This window comes from Xiphophorus couchianus, chromosome 12, assembly GCF_001444195.1.
Source record: "Xiphophorus couchianus chromosome 12, X_couchianus-1.0, whole genome shotgun sequence".
Taxonomy (NCBI): Eukaryota; Metazoa; Chordata; class Actinopteri; order Cyprinodontiformes; family Poeciliidae; genus Xiphophorus; species Xiphophorus couchianus.
This window is the reverse complement of record NC_040239.1, coordinates 17,290,983-17,307,563: the sequence shown is the minus strand read 5'-3', so window position 1 is coordinate 17,307,563 and position 16,581 is coordinate 17,290,983. Positions and strand designations below refer to the sequence as shown.

Below are 16,581 nucleotides of genomic sequence, written 5' to 3'. Positions count from 1 at the left end.
AATCAAAAATATTTGGAGGTCAGATTAGAGGACATATTTGAACAGAAAATATCATACCACCTGTAAGGTATGGAGGTGAAAGTGTCATGGTTTGGCGGATGCTTTGCTACTGCCGGACTTGGTCAGGTCACCCTCTGCTATGAAAACTACATGGTCCTTGAAACAAAAATCATATGTCAAAAACGTTCAGTCTTAATCACAGCTGGAACCTGACCATGACAATGACATACAATAAACTTCACAAAACGTCCTGAACCAAGTTATGAATCAGCTCTTTAAGAAATGGGCAAGAAAACCATGAAACATCTCACAGCTGAAAAAAAGAGCTCAACTTTTCTCAGACTGTTGTCAAAAACAGACAGATTGCCATAAGCAGCACCTTTTGGAGCCTTAAAGGGTGTAACTAGTAGCTAATCGGAGGTAGGTTTCCACAATTAATCTAATTTAGGATACACTTTTTGATTGAGACATTTGTTTAAGCAGTAGGATAAAGTCATTTTGGATGCTTAAATACAACTAAATCCCTTTATTTTCTATCGATAAATAAAAACAGAATTAGGCATCAATCTTTAAACTGTGTTTTGAAGGAACTGAACTTTAATATGGTGTCTTTTTCAACAAGACTGTCTGTCTATTTTAAAAATTCAATTTACCTACTTCTGTGAAGAAAAAAAAAGTCATCACTTGATCATTCATTATTGGGCTATATTTTGTCAGATTCTCCTTAACCAAGCTTGCAAGTCCCAGTTGACCTTTAATTGGTTCTTTGCGGGGGTCTCTCTCCCCAGTTCTGCTGGATTGAATGAATGAGAAAATTCAGTTGCCAAGGGTAAGACCCAGTAAGTGATTCCACTTATAAATCTAAAATGTGCCACTTCAATTAAACAAGCTTTTATTCCCTCCCCTTTCCTCCCTTCGTGCCTGGTACCAAGGCTAACCCAATTCAGCACTGAAGAGAGTCCAAATTAATTCCACAATGCACTGATTTAACAGCGCCTAAGGTAGCAGGCTCTGACAGAATGAGTTTTTAAAAAGATTCATTTGTCTAGGGATGTACATCCACATCAGGATGTGAAAATGAGATGGAAAGAAAGCTCTTAGCGGAGGAGCATACTGATAAATGCCAGTCCTCATCTGCTGCTTTCTAACCATGTTTGGGTTCTACTGAAGTGTATCTGCTTAATAAAATTCTCGAGACGGTGGCCTTAAAGTTCATAAACCTGATAAACTTTGCAGGCCATTTGTTGCTTGTGCACCTTTGTTTTATAGATCTGTAATTAACATAATATGATGTCTCATGGCTCACAAATTTCTCTTTTATATGATTCCAACTAAATATGGGCTGGTATGAGCCTCTCACTGTATCATAATGTAAGTAGAAATGCTATCACATGCATTTTTCAAACAAACATCTGCAATATGATCTAATGATTTTATTAAAAACAGAAAGAAATCTTCCAACGGCTGCAAAACTTTTGCACATTTAACAGCAGTTTTTGAGGAAATGTGCTTACAGTACAGAATATTTTAGCTATGTATACAGCATATGCAAGCAGATATTAGCAGGGTATTCAGTCAGACTAACTCTTCAAATGAAAAAGCAGTACCTACCAATTCACAAAAGCAATATATTGGCTGTTGATTGGGTTGTCATTATATCATTATTGTCATTGACTCAGGAGAAGTGCCTGTGTACCTCACAGGAATTTGGGGTTATGAAATCTCCCAAATTAAATCTCACCTCAGCATTTTTCTGTATTTGTCCCTTTGAGATCTTCATGTGTTCATACATTTTTTCTGTTTTGTCTTTCAGGTGACCTGGTGGTACCTTCACCTTCCTCACGGTACCCTACAGCAGCAGAACTCGATGCTTATGCTCAGAAGACGGCGAACAGCCCACTGTCCATCAAGATTTTCCCCACCAACATCAGGGTTCCCCAGCACAAGCACCTTAACCGGACTGTGAACGGATATGATACCACAGGGCAGCGCTACAGCCCTTACCCCCATTTCCACACAGGAGGGTTCCAGGGTCTCCTTGCCATTGTCAAGTCCTCATCATCGTCATCCACCTTTGGTCATTCCAAAGGTGTTCTCAAGAACTCAGAAGGCAGACGGACTAAGCTCTCTCCAGCTCACATAGCTGTTGCCCCATATCCACCCCCTAATAGTAGCACTTTAGCCAGCAGTCATGGCCAAATGGTATACCACTCTGGGCCCTCAAAGCCTCCAGAAGGCTCTGGACATTCAGTACCCCCAAATGTCACTGTGGCTGGCTCTGTGATTCCTGTAACCGGGGGCCGAGGCCTGTCCCTGCCTGCACAGTCTAATCTCCCCTCCATTCAGAGTATCATCTATCAGATCAACCAACATTGCCAGGCTCAGGCCCTGCAGCAGGTGTGTCACGGGGCTTCCACTGCACCAACAAATTCCAGCCCCTCCAAGCAGGTCACAGCAGTCATGGGGGTCGGTTCGAGCTCCTCAGGTGGAGGCTATGTCGTAGGAATGGGTCCCCAGGCTAACATGGTGTACACGGGATCAGGGCTGCCAGCGCAAAGTGCAGAAGTAATGAAGAGCGGCGTGTACGCGGAGGGTATGGACTACATCCTGTGGCAGAAACAACAACAGCAACAGCACCAACAGCAGCAACAACAGCAGGCCGTCCTCCGCATGTACAGTGGAGGCAGCGGAGGAGGGGGCGCCATCAGCAAGTCCCCCGAAACCTGTATTCCAGGTGGGGGAATCATGGCGGCCCAGGTGTCCTCCTCCTCCTCTTCCAGACCTTACCACCTGACAGCGAGTGCCAGCGGCGGGGGTGGGCTTGACAAAGTCAGCTCTTCCCCTTTGAACTGTGTGGGCATGCACGGGAATTTCTCAGTGGGTCAGTACTTTGCACCACCGTGGAACAGTGTGCTGGTGACGCCCGACAGTGACTGCTACAACCCCCAGGAGCTGCTGGGCACCTCCACGGGAGGTCCGGCGACGGGCCACAGAGAAATGGGCTATCCTCACCACCATCACCACTACCATCATCACCACCACCACCCTGCCGTTGACAGCGGTGGGGGTCTGTGCTGCAGCCTGCCCAGCAAGAGCCTGTGCAACACCTCAGTGCTGAGCAGCAGCCTGCAGTCTCTGGAGTATCTGATCAACGACATCCACCCTCCCTGCATCAAGGAGCAGATGCTCGGCAAAGGCTACGAGACTGTGTCGGTGCCGCGGCTGTTGGACCACCAGCATGCACACATCCGCCTTCCTGTTTACAGATAAAACGGACGGGTGGGAGGGAGAAGAGGAGGAAATTAATCAAGAATTGTGAATTTATGAAGAAAATCAAGACAGAGATGCTACGGGACTGTTGTGAGTGCCACAGCTTTAACGATCGTGGCATCTTAGAGAAGAGCAGTTGCTGTGCTGTGTAACCGTAGATTTTCTGGTTTTAAAGCAGGCTGTGGGGGATCCCTAACACAAGAGGTAGTAGTTACTGCCAGCGGGATGGAAAAGGGATTCCAAGATTCTCCTGATGTTCCATTGTGTGGTTTGCCAATAGGATTTTTGGATTAATAATTTTTTTTTTTTTTTTGCTTTGTTGTTTTATCTTCTTAAACAGTTTTTTTTTTTTATGAGAATCATAGCTTGACATGAAGTGCATACGCCACTTGTATCTCCTCTCCAAATACTAAGGATGAAGCTACTGTGTAGGTTGTCACTGAAATGGTCTTAAAGGGCCAGTGCTTAGGGCTGCTTTTAAAACCCAAAAGTCAGTAACAGTACATACGTACAGAAATGTGCTGAAAAAACCAGAAGATTACTAGCAGTTCTAGGGTGTTCTTATAAAAAGGATCACAAGGTTGAATCTAAAAGGGTAGTACAATATTAGTTATTGTTGCTGTTATAATTGATAAATTAATTGCACTGCTTGAATTTTGTTAACTTTGAAGTTTGGAATTGGGTAGTTTGGATATGATATATTTAAGAAACTTGAAAAACTTGAACCTATTTTTTGTTGTTTGATATATTTGTAGGTATATTATATGTATTGGCTGCTACAAGGAAAAGTGTCTCAACTGTTTGTTTTTTTTTATCTTATTCTATTGTTTTCCTTTTTTCGTCACTATGATTTAAAATTTCCTCCTTAAGCTGACGTGCAGTCTCTTATGTTCTGACGTGAGACAGAGTTGCTGCTTTGGTTCTGTAAGAACCTGAACGGAGAGCTCTTTTTTTGTTTTCCTAACCAACACTGGAACCGACAATAAATTTCAAAATACTTATTTAAAAGAAAAAATGTTGCAAGAAATACGAAAAACAAAAAGAAATGTTACAGTGAAGAATGTGACTGGGAGGGAACAGAGATAACCTTATGTTTACGGCAGCTTGTAAAGGTGACGTTTGACATTTTCGCTTTTCTTCACTGTTCGACCCCAAATCTCATAAGTTTTATTTTGATTCATGTTTCAGATCAAAACAAAGTTGTACCTAATTGGGAACTGATTTTACTTTTTTTTTTTTATTACAAAAAAAATGACACTTATTCTGTCCGTGTAGAAGAAAAGCATACCTATATGATGAAGCTGCCACCACAAGAGCATGTTTACTGTGTCCCATACACAGCTTCTGGCAAACTGCAGATGAGATCTATTTTTTTTTCAGCAAAGGGTTTCTTCTCATTACCCTTACACAGAGTTTGTGGAGCACATGTCTAATAATTGTCTTGTTACCAGATTTTGATCTCCACCGCTCCTCCAGAGTTAACATTGATCTCTTGGCTGTTTTATTTTATTAATGCTCAGTCCTCTGTGGCTCTTTCCAAATGAAGAATATTTTTTTTATAATCTAAATTTCCCATCACTCATTCTTTGACCTATCTGCTTTATTCTTGGTCTTCATGTTTGTGTTCAAATGTTCTCAAAAAACTCATTTATGAGGTCTTGAGCAGATGACTGACATGGAATTAAACACAAGAGGCTCAAAAATATTTTATCTTTTTACGTCACAATCATGCACTACTTTGTGTTGATCTATCACATAAAATCTCAATAAAACACCTTGAAATTTGTGTTTGTAACACGAAAAATGGTTTTAATGTTAAAGGGAATACCTTTACAAGGCGCTGTATGTTGAAGCGTGTATGCGGCAGAGTGCATGTGTGTTTGTACCTTCTTAGTTTGCGTTCTTCAAAATCCTCAGACTTTTTTTTATTTTATTGTGTGATTACCAGACTTTTCCAGCGAGACTGACCGACTGATTCAGCAGTCCCATAAACATTATGACAAACATTATGACTGAGTTATGTACAGGAGATAACTTGCTTCTTTTTATTGGAGGCTTTAGATTTTCTGTGCAGGTGGAGTCATTTGACTCCTTTATTGCTGCACTTACAGCAGCTGTGAAAACAAATTAGATCGTGCTTTTGGGGTACTTTATTGTTGCAAACGAGTACAAAACGAAAACAATCATGCCCTGTCTTTTTCTCTTTGTTACCCATTTCAGGTACGGGTGGGCGTGCAGTTGGCCCAGGCCAGTCTTAACTTTGATGATTCAGAGCAGTGAAATATTCATTATGACTCTGAGATTTCCCCGAATGCACTGCACTTAAATTACCACAATATGTTGTTGCCTTGTGGGACCCGAGCGGGTGAGAAAAATTGTATCAGTGCAGTGGCTCTCTGGTCTTAAATTAGCATTTCTTTTGTCAGTCAAATTTCAGCGGCAAATTGAATTTATTAACTGGACAGAATGAGAGAACGGGGAGCTTTGTTGTGGAGAAATACTGGCATCGGTCTAGATTTATGAAGTGCAATTATAATGACTGTATTAACATTTTTTTCTCTGAGCTTACACCAAAAAAAATGTAAACTACAGTTTTCAATACATTCCCAATGTACCACATCCCCAATCTTTATCTCTGGTTTCTTTGTTTTGATTTGTTCTAAGGTGTAAAATAAATTCCTTTAAGAATATATTCAGAAGCCATACCTTGGCTATGAAGTCTGTGATTATTTTTCTTCACATTTGCTCTCTGGAGGCCAGTGGGATCCTGGGCCTTTGTTGTAGTAGGTCTACTAGACCTGTAGTGTAATCTGACGTGTGATTCCTTATTTATTAGAACCTTGTATTTTTGATTGATTTTCTAAATGTTTAGACTTTGGCCATCCCGATAGAAAAGGAGAAACAGTGCTGCCAGATAAAGTTGTTTTGTTTTTTTCTTAAATAAAACTGTTGTATGGATTATGGAAGAAAACAGGGGGGACTAAAAAGTGTAATAGGAAATTAATATCCTTTTATTGTTACTTTTTGCAAAAACCTATCCAAACGCTCATCGTTACATGTCGAACTGGGGCTGATTTAGGTTTTTGATGGCTGACAGATATTCCAGACTTGAAGAATAAAAGCCTCTTGGCTTAAATTTGCATAGTAAAACCTCAACATTGCAGAGATGCATTATGTTTCAGCAGCCAAATTCTTTAGCCACAGTCTGATTCCAGCATATTTTCTGCGTGGTAGAAGTATTTTGACAGATTTACACATACGTCCCATCCCCAAATCCTTTCCGTTTGACTTCTGCATCCAAGCATTAAACCCCGTCACATGATGTTGCTGTGAAAAGGGAGATGTTTTAAGGCAGTGGAGTTTCTAGCGTCTGCGTCTCTCCCATCCCCCTAAACCAGTGGAGATCTGAGGCACCAGGCCTCCTCAGCTAACAGAAACGTTACATGACATCTTGGCTACTGGACATTGCCGTTCGAGATTGTCGACCGAAATCAAACCCATCGCAAGGGATTTCAGAAGAGAGATGCAGATCAAATCATTGACTCACATCTTTCCACATTACAACCATAAACGTTAGGAAGTTTTGCGCGACAGACACAAATTAGTGCACAGTTGTGAAGAGAAAAAAAGAGATTTGATTTCAACGTTTTACATAAATGAAATTCTAAAAGGTGTGTTTTGTATTCTCATTCATACCAGCCAAGTCAACGCCGTGTCGAGACTGAGACTGTCTATGCTTTGAACAAGGCCTTTGTAAATTCAAATCTTGCTGCATATTTCAAAATTGATTTTGGTCTGGACTTAGACTGGGCCATTGAAATCCTTTGATCATACCCACTTGCGTTAGCTGTGTGTTTAGGATTGTTGTCATGCAGGGATGTGAACCTCAATCTCTAAACATTAGCCGTCTCTAACAGACCTTGTCGTGTCTTTTTCCATCTTCCCCCCAACTGTACAAAGCTTCCTTGAAGAAATGCATCCCCACAACATGATGCTGCTACCACCATGTTTCACCCTGGGAATGGTGTGTCCAGGGTGATGTGCAGTGTTAGGTTTTAGCAACCATGTGTGCATGAGGACAAACAGTTGAAATCCCTCCACATATCTGCAGTGCGCCCTAATCGTGCACTGGATTTTACTTAGAGGTATCAAAGTAAAATGAACTAAACACAAAATACACATCACACTTTTGAGAATTGTATTTAAAAGATAAACATGTAGCATTTTTCTTCCAGTTATCCACGGCTTTGTGCTGCTTTATCATCTAAAAGACATTGGGGCTTGTAGTGGAACGAAAAGGTGAAAAGTTCAAAGGTTCTGGCAAAACATAACAAAAATGGCTCCACAAATGAGAGTTTCAAATCATTTTTATGCAACCCAGGCTGGTCCAGCATCCCCTCCTCCCCTTGATCACTTCTTCTTGAAGCACAGGCTCCCAACTGTCTGTCCCTCTGCTCCTTCACACACATTAATGAGCCTCTGTTGAAGGCACGCATCTTAGCCCTGCAATTCTGCTCCACTCCTCTGTTCCTCATTCGGACAATGGACGCTCAGCTCATATTAGGATAATAGAATTAAATTTCAAATAGATTTGTGCCTGGGCTGATCCAGCCACGGCTCACTCAGCTGCAGAGGCAGAGTGGCATATGGCAGGTTCATTATCTAAAGCCCACCCTTCCTCCACCTTCCCTCCTCCCCCCATCCAGGGCCAACAGGGTTCAGCGGCGCTTAAACAAACCGAAGGTTAGGACTGGCTGGCGTCGGAGGGGAGGACAGCAGGGTCTGAGTGGTGGTGGTGGTTGGGAGGGAGGCGGGCGGGTGATGTTGCTATATCACAGACGCCACAGCATCTCTGAGGGCCTGAGTGCCACACCATGGCGCCCCGGCTTGTTTTAAAAGCCAGGCTGCGATTGATGGAGGGGGATTTGTTTTCTGTTGGATTATACATGCTCGCTCCCTGCTTGACTGAGGGGCCCTGTGCAATCTGACAGAGAAAAGAAGGAATGAATAAAAAGAAAAAAGGAAGGATGCAGATAATTTTTGACTCAGAAAAGCCTCAAAGCAGTGGTAATCAGGATAATTGACACGTTCCCTCAAATATTTGACTGGAGACTTAATGTGTCTCGCTTTTCTGCAGAGAAATCCTCTATTTTCACTAACCAGAGAAACATTTCAACTCATCTTGTTCTGTGAATGATTAATCACAGCAACACCGCCTTCTGATCGAGGACATTTAAATCTATAACTTATCTCTGAGGCTACAGACCTCTATTGACTGCTAACACATTCTCAAGGGCAATGAGAGACTCATGGAGGATGGTTGGAGGGCAAAGTGTAGGAAAAGTGACTTATGCTGGCTGTAAAAATCCCTTAGTAAATCCCAATAAGTCCATTAAGACCTTTGCCCTGTATAAAGGTTTATAGTCGCATATTATGCACCTTAAATACTGCTGAGAAGCAAATGGGGAAGCAGACTCAGCTCTTTTGCTCTCAGAACGAAGGGGGGAGGAGAAAGAAAAGGCAGCTGCTTGCCCTGTGGAGTGTTGGCGGCGCTTCTCCAACCTCCACACGACGGGTGTGGTGAGGGTCACTCCAGTCATGTCCCTCCTCAATCGGGGCTCTTGTCTTCGATCCTCCTTAGGATCTGAGATTGGATGAATTTATGACACCAGTTCTCTCTGTTTCCCTCATACCTGGCAGGAAAACACTTCCATCAATAATTCACACGGTCCGGGAGAGAATTGTGTCTCTAAACCACCAGCTATAACTGTGTTGCACTATATGTCTTTGAAGATGTGTTGCTTTTCTTCCCAAATCTCTGAGGTCAAAAATGTGAAGGCATAGGCTTGTTAGTGGCACCAAGGTTTTCAGAAGCAACAGTGATGTTCCTATGGTTTTAAAACGGATACCACTTTACTGACAGCAGAGAAAGTGAAATTCTTTTCTCAGGCTCAATGGAGAAAAACCTGCCCCTCCCACACGTGTTGCTGCACATTGTCTGTCATCTGGCTGAAAGAGGGTTTTACACTTCTCCTAGATCAAGGCGGAAAAAATAGGCTCTTAGGAAATGTTTATTTCAAAAAACAAAAACAAAATGAAATAAGCTCTACCCATCATTGTTTGTAATTTAACGGTGACTATAAATTACAAATGCTAAGATCTGCTTGTAAACTACAGGCTAGCTATCCAAGCAGCTAAGTGTCGATGTGTCAAGCGTGAGTGAATTGCCTCTAAGAGACAAATCTTCAGCTGCTTCTTCTCAGCTCTTCTGACAGTCCATGCAGGCAGGACTTTACTTTGATCAGTGCAAGTGGTTTGATGATGAAGACAGCAAATATAAATTCCTAAATTTAAAATCAGATAACGAGTAAATCTGCTCAGATACCTGTGAATTTTTGCTCTGTTGTTCATTTTAAAGTTTTACTAAATTGTTAAACGATAGTAAAAAGAAAATAATAATAAGAAGAAATTTTATCTAAAAGCACTAATTATAAAATGTGTATCATCACAAACTGTTTAGAATTAGAAAATTAGGTCAAAACAGTGATTTGATGATATTCTGCACGTTAAGCACTTAAAAAAAACTAAGAATTTTTGCTTATGTTTAGGGATCCACTTCAAAGTGCAATAATTAAATGATAAAAATATCAAACCTGTTATAATCACCCAGTACTGGAGGAGATCATGTAATACATTTTTTAAAAAATATTTGTGTTTTTATTGTGTACACCATGGTGATGTCTCTTATAAGTTAGAGTCTGCTACGAGCCATTGTTTGGACAGATGTGAGCATCACAGATGTTAAATATAATTTTTATAAACTGTGCATTGAGGCAAAAAAAAAAAAAAAACTTAACACACCGAGCTGAATTTTTTTCCCCTGAAGCCACAACTTCACAGCAGGGTGTTCCCAGAGCTTACACCCGTTTTATTTCTGTGTATGTTTAAATGAAAAAGCTTATGACCTCCACATATTCATCTGGTCTGCACAGCCGGTCTATTACTGAATCCAATCTAAACGCAAAAGTCTGAGGATTTTGCCTTTTTTTTCTCTCTCTCTTTGGATTCTTTTATGGTTTGTGAGGCAGTTTCTGTGTTTTCGTCCTTTTTTTCCCCCCCAGATGATCTCAAGTGCACCAACGCTGCCAAAGTACGAGGGTGCCGCAACCTTGAGAAAATAATATATATGGAAATGGGAAATCTATAAAGCATCTCTCTTATTGTTTTCCCTGCAGTACTGTGTTTTAAAAAAATGGTTTTGTCTCCTCAGGATGAAAAAAATGTAAAGAGTACAATGCTTCTTTCTTCTTTTCAAACAATAATGATATACGAGTCTTAGATTTCGAAAAAGAAGTCTGAATATAAAAAGAAAAGCTGTAAAATCCTTTAGTCGTGGGGGTTTTCAGCTTTTGAATGTGCCTACAGCCAAGCATCGCAGTGACGGCTTACCCTCTCCAGATCTGCAACCATCATCTTCAATTTGCTGAAACTGCCACAGTCACTCCTCCATCTCAACCATCACAGGAGACATTTTCTCTGCTCCCTGCTTTTTGTCAATCTCAGGACTGGAGTTTCTTTACTTTAATGTAGATTGGCTGTTTTTCATTTGACCTTTCCTCTCTTATGTACAATGTTTGACATAAGGAAATAAAGCAGATGACTTCTACGTCCGTCTTCTTTCTTTTTTTTATTCACATTTTAAGACACAGGACCGAAGCGTCTGATAAATGAAGGTAAGCATATTAGTCTGAGGATTGCCTCTGAACTTCACCGCCATATGCCCGACTCAACAATCTTGTTGTTCACTTGACCTCCTTCACCTTTACAGCGGTAACAACCTCACCTCAGGGAAACACAGGCAGAAAAACGAGGGACAGAAATGGTTTTATTTTCTGGGTTGTGCTTTGGAGACAGTTCTTCAGCAGTGGAAAAGGGAAGTTGGGTTACTAAGAATGCAATTTACATATGTGGGCAAAAAGAGGCAAGTACTCCAGAAACAACAGGTGCAGTATCCCATTTTTCAAACCTGCTACTGCAGCAATGGGAGCTCAAACTGTAGCTTGCTGTTCTAGATATTTTGCAACACAAAGCTTTGCAAAGGAATTCATACGCCTTGATCTGTTTCCACATTTTATCACTTGACAACCTCAAACTTCAGTGGGATCAGTGTTTAAGACCAACACAAAGTAGTCTATAATGGTGAAAAGGAGGGAAAAGGGTGTAACATTTATAAATTAACTTATTATAAAAATCTACATTAATAAAAATAGGAAAATTGTGGCTTCCAAATGTGTTCAGTGAAATGAGAGTTAATACATTTTTAAACCACTTCTTGCTATGGTTTATGCTTTGATTAAATTGTTCTACTATAGCTCTGGCTCAATGTTTATGGTTGTTGTCCTGCTGGAAGATAAACATTAAACCCTATTCTCAAGCCTTTTGCAACCTCTGACAGTTTTACTTCATGATCTTTATGTCGCTCCATTCATCTACCCAACAACTCCTGTTTTCCGCCCTCGTTCAAGAAAAGCATCCCTGTTTGCTGTGTCCCAAACTGCAAAGAATCTTTTACGTTTTAGCTGTGGTTAGCGTTAAAGCAACTGGCAACACTTTTTATTTAGGGTAACAGAGTAAAGAAGTGGTAGAATGCATACAGAAATGTTCAGTTTTTTATTCTTCTGTTTTACTACTATATGCTACTTTCTTTCAGTTTATCACATAAAGTCTCAATGATATAATGAAATTAAAAAGCATGTTTGCTTGATATTTAAATAAAATGCATAATGACAGTCTTTTTTTATTTTCTGTAATAATCTCCGTGTTTAACAGCACAGATATCCTCAAGAACTCAGCAGAGAGCCTTCCTGTTCTCTCTCCTAGTGTCTCTGCCCACCGAAAACACCAGATAATCCCCAGACTGATGAGGCAGCCGCCTCCACCAGAGCATGCGGTGGTACTGGGAGACACCGCACACTGATTTCACACACACTCGCTCACACAGAAAAAGAGCTCTGTGGAGCAGAAATGCTTCACTTATTAGCAAAACTCATTCACCTGCATGCCACATTGAGTCCTTGGCAATTTCACAATAAATCACAAGAGACGCCCACCGAGGCCGGCGGAGCCGAGCTGACGCTCTGCCACGGCCGCGCCCTCGCCTGTCAGTTTAGACACTCTGAATCATTTCGGGTTCACTGGCCTCATTTCATCTCATATGGACTGAAAGGTCATCTCACATGCCACCTGACCAATATGTCTCTGGCTCTTCATCTCCCAGTGCTTCCAGTGATTGCTCATTCTATTTAGAAATGTCACTCTTCTTGGCAGAAATATTTTGTTGGGAAGAATTAAAGATGAAAGTCAGAAAAAGGGGGATCGCTTGTTTTTCTGCAGAGACAAGATGTCATTTTTATACACATGCAGTGTCCTGAAAGAGGTTAATACCTCCTAAAATGTTCAACATTTATATATTATGTATTTTTATGTGATAGACCAAAACAAAGTCCAGTCAGGAAACTCATTCTAATTTTTTAATGCATATTTATGAGCCAATTTATTATAGTTTTGAGTTTGTGGTCCAGGATCCATTCTCATTACTCCGTGGAGATGCGTTCAACAAGTTATGCAGTAGTTAGTGGATCTTTGCACTCTGAATATGTCTTATGCATGTCAGGAGCTGAGGAGAGCGTCTCTGACCTTGAGGCCTAAGCGGGGTGCTGAGGTTTTTAGAGGGGCTGAAGAAAACCAGGCAGAAGCTGCCAGCAGCAAAAACAGCATGCAGGAAGGAAGCAGGGAGTGAAGTGTTGAGTACATTATTTCATTAGACCAGCCAAATTATTAAGAGATACTTTTCAGCATGTAAGACAGATTATGGGTAAAGCAGCAGCACAGACATGTTGACTGTCTGAGCAATAGCTCCAAAAAGCTCTGCTCTCATTTGTCCACTCCACAAATCTGGCATTTATGAAAGAGTGGCAAGACTGTTGAAAAGCATAAGATGTCCTGTTTGTGATTTGACACAAACTACTGTATAAAGGTAAAACAGCAAAATGTAGAAGAAGGTGCTCTGGTCAGATGAGACCAAATCTGAAAACTTTAACCTATAAAACAGTGGATGGTAGAAAACTAAGACCCTCAACCCACCATCCCCACCTTGATAGTGGCAGCACTATGCTATGTGAGTGCTTTCTTAAAGAGGGATAGGAAGCTGGTTGTTAATGGGAAGATGGATGGATCTAAATACAGGCCACTACAGGAAAAAATAAATAAATAAAAACTTGTTGGAGGCTGTAAAACGCTGGAAACTAGACCAGAGGTTCATCTACCAGCAGCACAACAACTCTAAAATCTGCAGTAAAATGGTTTGGACTAAAGCATTATTTACTTGTTAGAATATTCAATTCAGAGTAAGAACTGAGAGTCTACTGTAAGACTTTACCTAATGTTCACAGGCTCTCAATCCAGTTTGACCACGCTTAGCTGTTTTGCAAAACAGACAATATTTCTGTTTCAGTAGCTGTACAAATCTGATAGACACAGTCTCTCAGACTCGCTGATGAAATTACTGTGAAAGGTGGGTCTACAAAGTATTGACTCAGATGAACACTTTACCTTCCCCTTCACAGCCATGCATTCTTTTTGTTTGTCTACTTAAAACGTCTCCAATGAAAGGTATGTGGTTGTATTATGACAAGATGTGAAAGTTCAAAATGGCTCAATGCTTTTCCTAAGCACTGTAAGTTGGTTTAAATGATTGTTCACAGTGAACGGTAAGATGTGAGTCTGTCCATCAGTCTGAAATGTTGTTTAGTTAAAAAAAGAGGGATTTAGCATAAGTCCAGTCTTGTGTCCTCATTAGACCAGTCAGCCTAAACATCTTAAAGCCTAACTGGCTGAACAATAGCTGAACAATTTGTCCTTCCAAAACCTAAGCTAGTTAGTCACCATCAGACCTCCTGGCTGAGGGAGTAAACTTTCCCTTCTGCGCGGTTACCAAACAAGGGCCGTTACAACACAGTCCCGTCTGGCTGTCACTTGGTTCGTTGAGACACTTTTGTGGCAGCCAGCAGACGCCTGCTGCAAGCAGACGAGCCATTTTGTTAACAGCTCACACTTCCTGTGCAAGCGTGTGGTTCCAGAGTTGCTGACAGTGACACTTGCAGGACCGAGCCCTGCCCTACTTAACGGGGTAAAGGGAGGAGGGCAGGCCAAGTTGTCAGCAGTGCTAGGTGCTCACTGCTTAGATAAACCTGCAGGATTAGTGGCCCAGTTAAAGTTGGGGCAAAGAGGATTAGCCTCTTCTCGGAGGTGGTGAGAGATTCCCTGTGTCCTTCAGCGCTGCTGGCCTCAGACGCAGATGGGAGAGAGGAGGAGGAGGATGTGAGATGACGGATGAGGCCTTCGCCATCATGAGTGTGAAAATCTTCAGAGGAGGAGGAAAAACAAGGTGAAATGATGAAAGGCAAAAAGGAATGAACCAGTTTGTAGTTTTTTAGCAGCTCACAGTTCTGTTAGGAAGAAGGAAGATCGCTGAGGACACCTGAGGTCGTCTGGAAGAACTATTCCAAAGAAGCAACATCCTCTACACATTGAGCTTTCAATATTTGCAGCTGAAGATTACATTTATTATATCTGTGTCAAAAAACAGCACAGCAGACAAAACACACGACTTTTCAGTCTGTAAAATGTTTAGACCTCTGCCGCCATCAACAGACCAACATTGAAATTGCAGTCATATTAAACGACGAGCTAACTTTTTTCAGCATTAGGATTTAATTACATTCTTTATAAATGATTTCATAATTGATAGCATACTGTTTCTTGCAAAAACTGTCAGACTTGTAAGCAAGCTCGATTTCTTTATTCAAAAGAGGTTTAAGGGCACATTTTAGTTGATAGAAAAGGTTTATCACTGATAAAATAAAAAAATGTACAAAATAACTTTAAAACTATTTTGTAATGTTTCATGCCTCAATCACAAACCAATTTTCATGTTTTCTGATTCTCCATCCATCCATCCATCCATCTTCTTCCGCTTATCCGAGGTCGGGTCGCGGGGGTAGCAGCTTCAGAAGGGAGGCCCAGACTTCCCTCTCCCCAGCCACTTCTTCTAGCTCCTCCGGGGGAATCCCGAGGCGTTCCCAGGCCAGCCGAGAGACATAGTCCCTCCAGCGTGTCCTGGGTCTTCCCCGGGGCCTCCTCCCGGTGGGACGTGCCCGGAACACCTCACCAGGGAGGCGTCCAGGAGGCATCCTGACCAGATGCCCAAGCCACCTCAACTGGCTCCTCTCGATGTGAAGGAGCAGCGGCTCTACTCTGAGTCCCTCCCGGATGACTGAGCTTCTCACCCTATCTCTAAGGGAGAGCCCAGCCACCCTACGGAGAAAACCCATTTCGGCCGCTTGTATCCGCGATCTCGTTCTTTCGGTCATGACCCAAAGCTCATGACCATAGATGAGGGTGGGAACGTAGATCGACCGGTAAATCGAGAGCTTCGCTTTTTGGCTCAGCTCTCTCTTCACCACGACGGACCGGTACAGCGCCCGCTTGACAGCAGACGCTGCGCCAATCCGCCTGTCGATCTCCCGCTCCCTTCTTCCCCCATTCGTGAACAAGATCCCGAGATACTTAAACTCCTCCACTTGGGGCAGGACACCCCCCCTGACCCGGAGAAGGCACTCTACCCTTTTCCGGCTCAAGACCATGGCCTCGGATTTGGAGGCACTGATCCCCATCCCGGCCGCTTCACACTCGGCTGCGAACCGATCCAGCGAGAGCTGCAGATCACGATCTGATGAAGCCAAAAGGACCACATCGTCTGCGAAAAGTAGAGATGAGATCCTAAGGCCACCAAATCGGATCCTCTCAACACCTTGGCTGCGCCTAGAAATTCTGTCCATGAAAGTGATGAACAGAATCGGTGACAAAGGGCAGCCCTGGCGGAGTCCAACTCTCACCGGAAACGAGTCCGACTTACTGCCGGCAATGCGGACCAGACTCTGACACCGGTCATACAGGGACCTGACAGCCCGTATCAAAGGGCCCGGTACCCCATACTCCCGGAGAACCCCCCACAGGGCTCCCCGAGGGACACGGTTGAACGCCTTCTCCAAGTCCACAAAACACATGTAGACTGGTTGGGCGAACTCCCATGCACCCTCCAGGACCCTGCTGAGGGTGTAGAGCTGGTCCAGTGTTCCACGACCAGGACGAAAACCACACTGCTCTTCCTGAATCCGAGGTTCGACTATCCGACGGACCCTCCTCTCCAGGACCCCTGAATAGACCTTGCCAGGGAGGCTTAAGAGTGTG

General features: G+C 42.5%; 1 protein-coding gene across 1 annotated transcript in view; it reads left to right on the top strand.

The window, feature by feature from the left end:
- fam222aa (family with sequence similarity 222 member Aa) overlaps positions 1-15,202 on the top strand; it is a 76,325-nt gene extending 61,123 nt beyond the window's left edge. The window contains exon 3 of the mRNA XM_028033558.1: positions 1,814-15,202. Coding sequence (XP_027889359.1) covers positions 1,814-3,270 — 1,457 coding nt within the window. The 3' untranslated portion in view covers positions 3,271-15,202. The remainder of the gene's footprint in view (positions 1-1,813) is intronic.
- Positions 15,203-16,581: the final 1,379 nt, after the last annotated feature.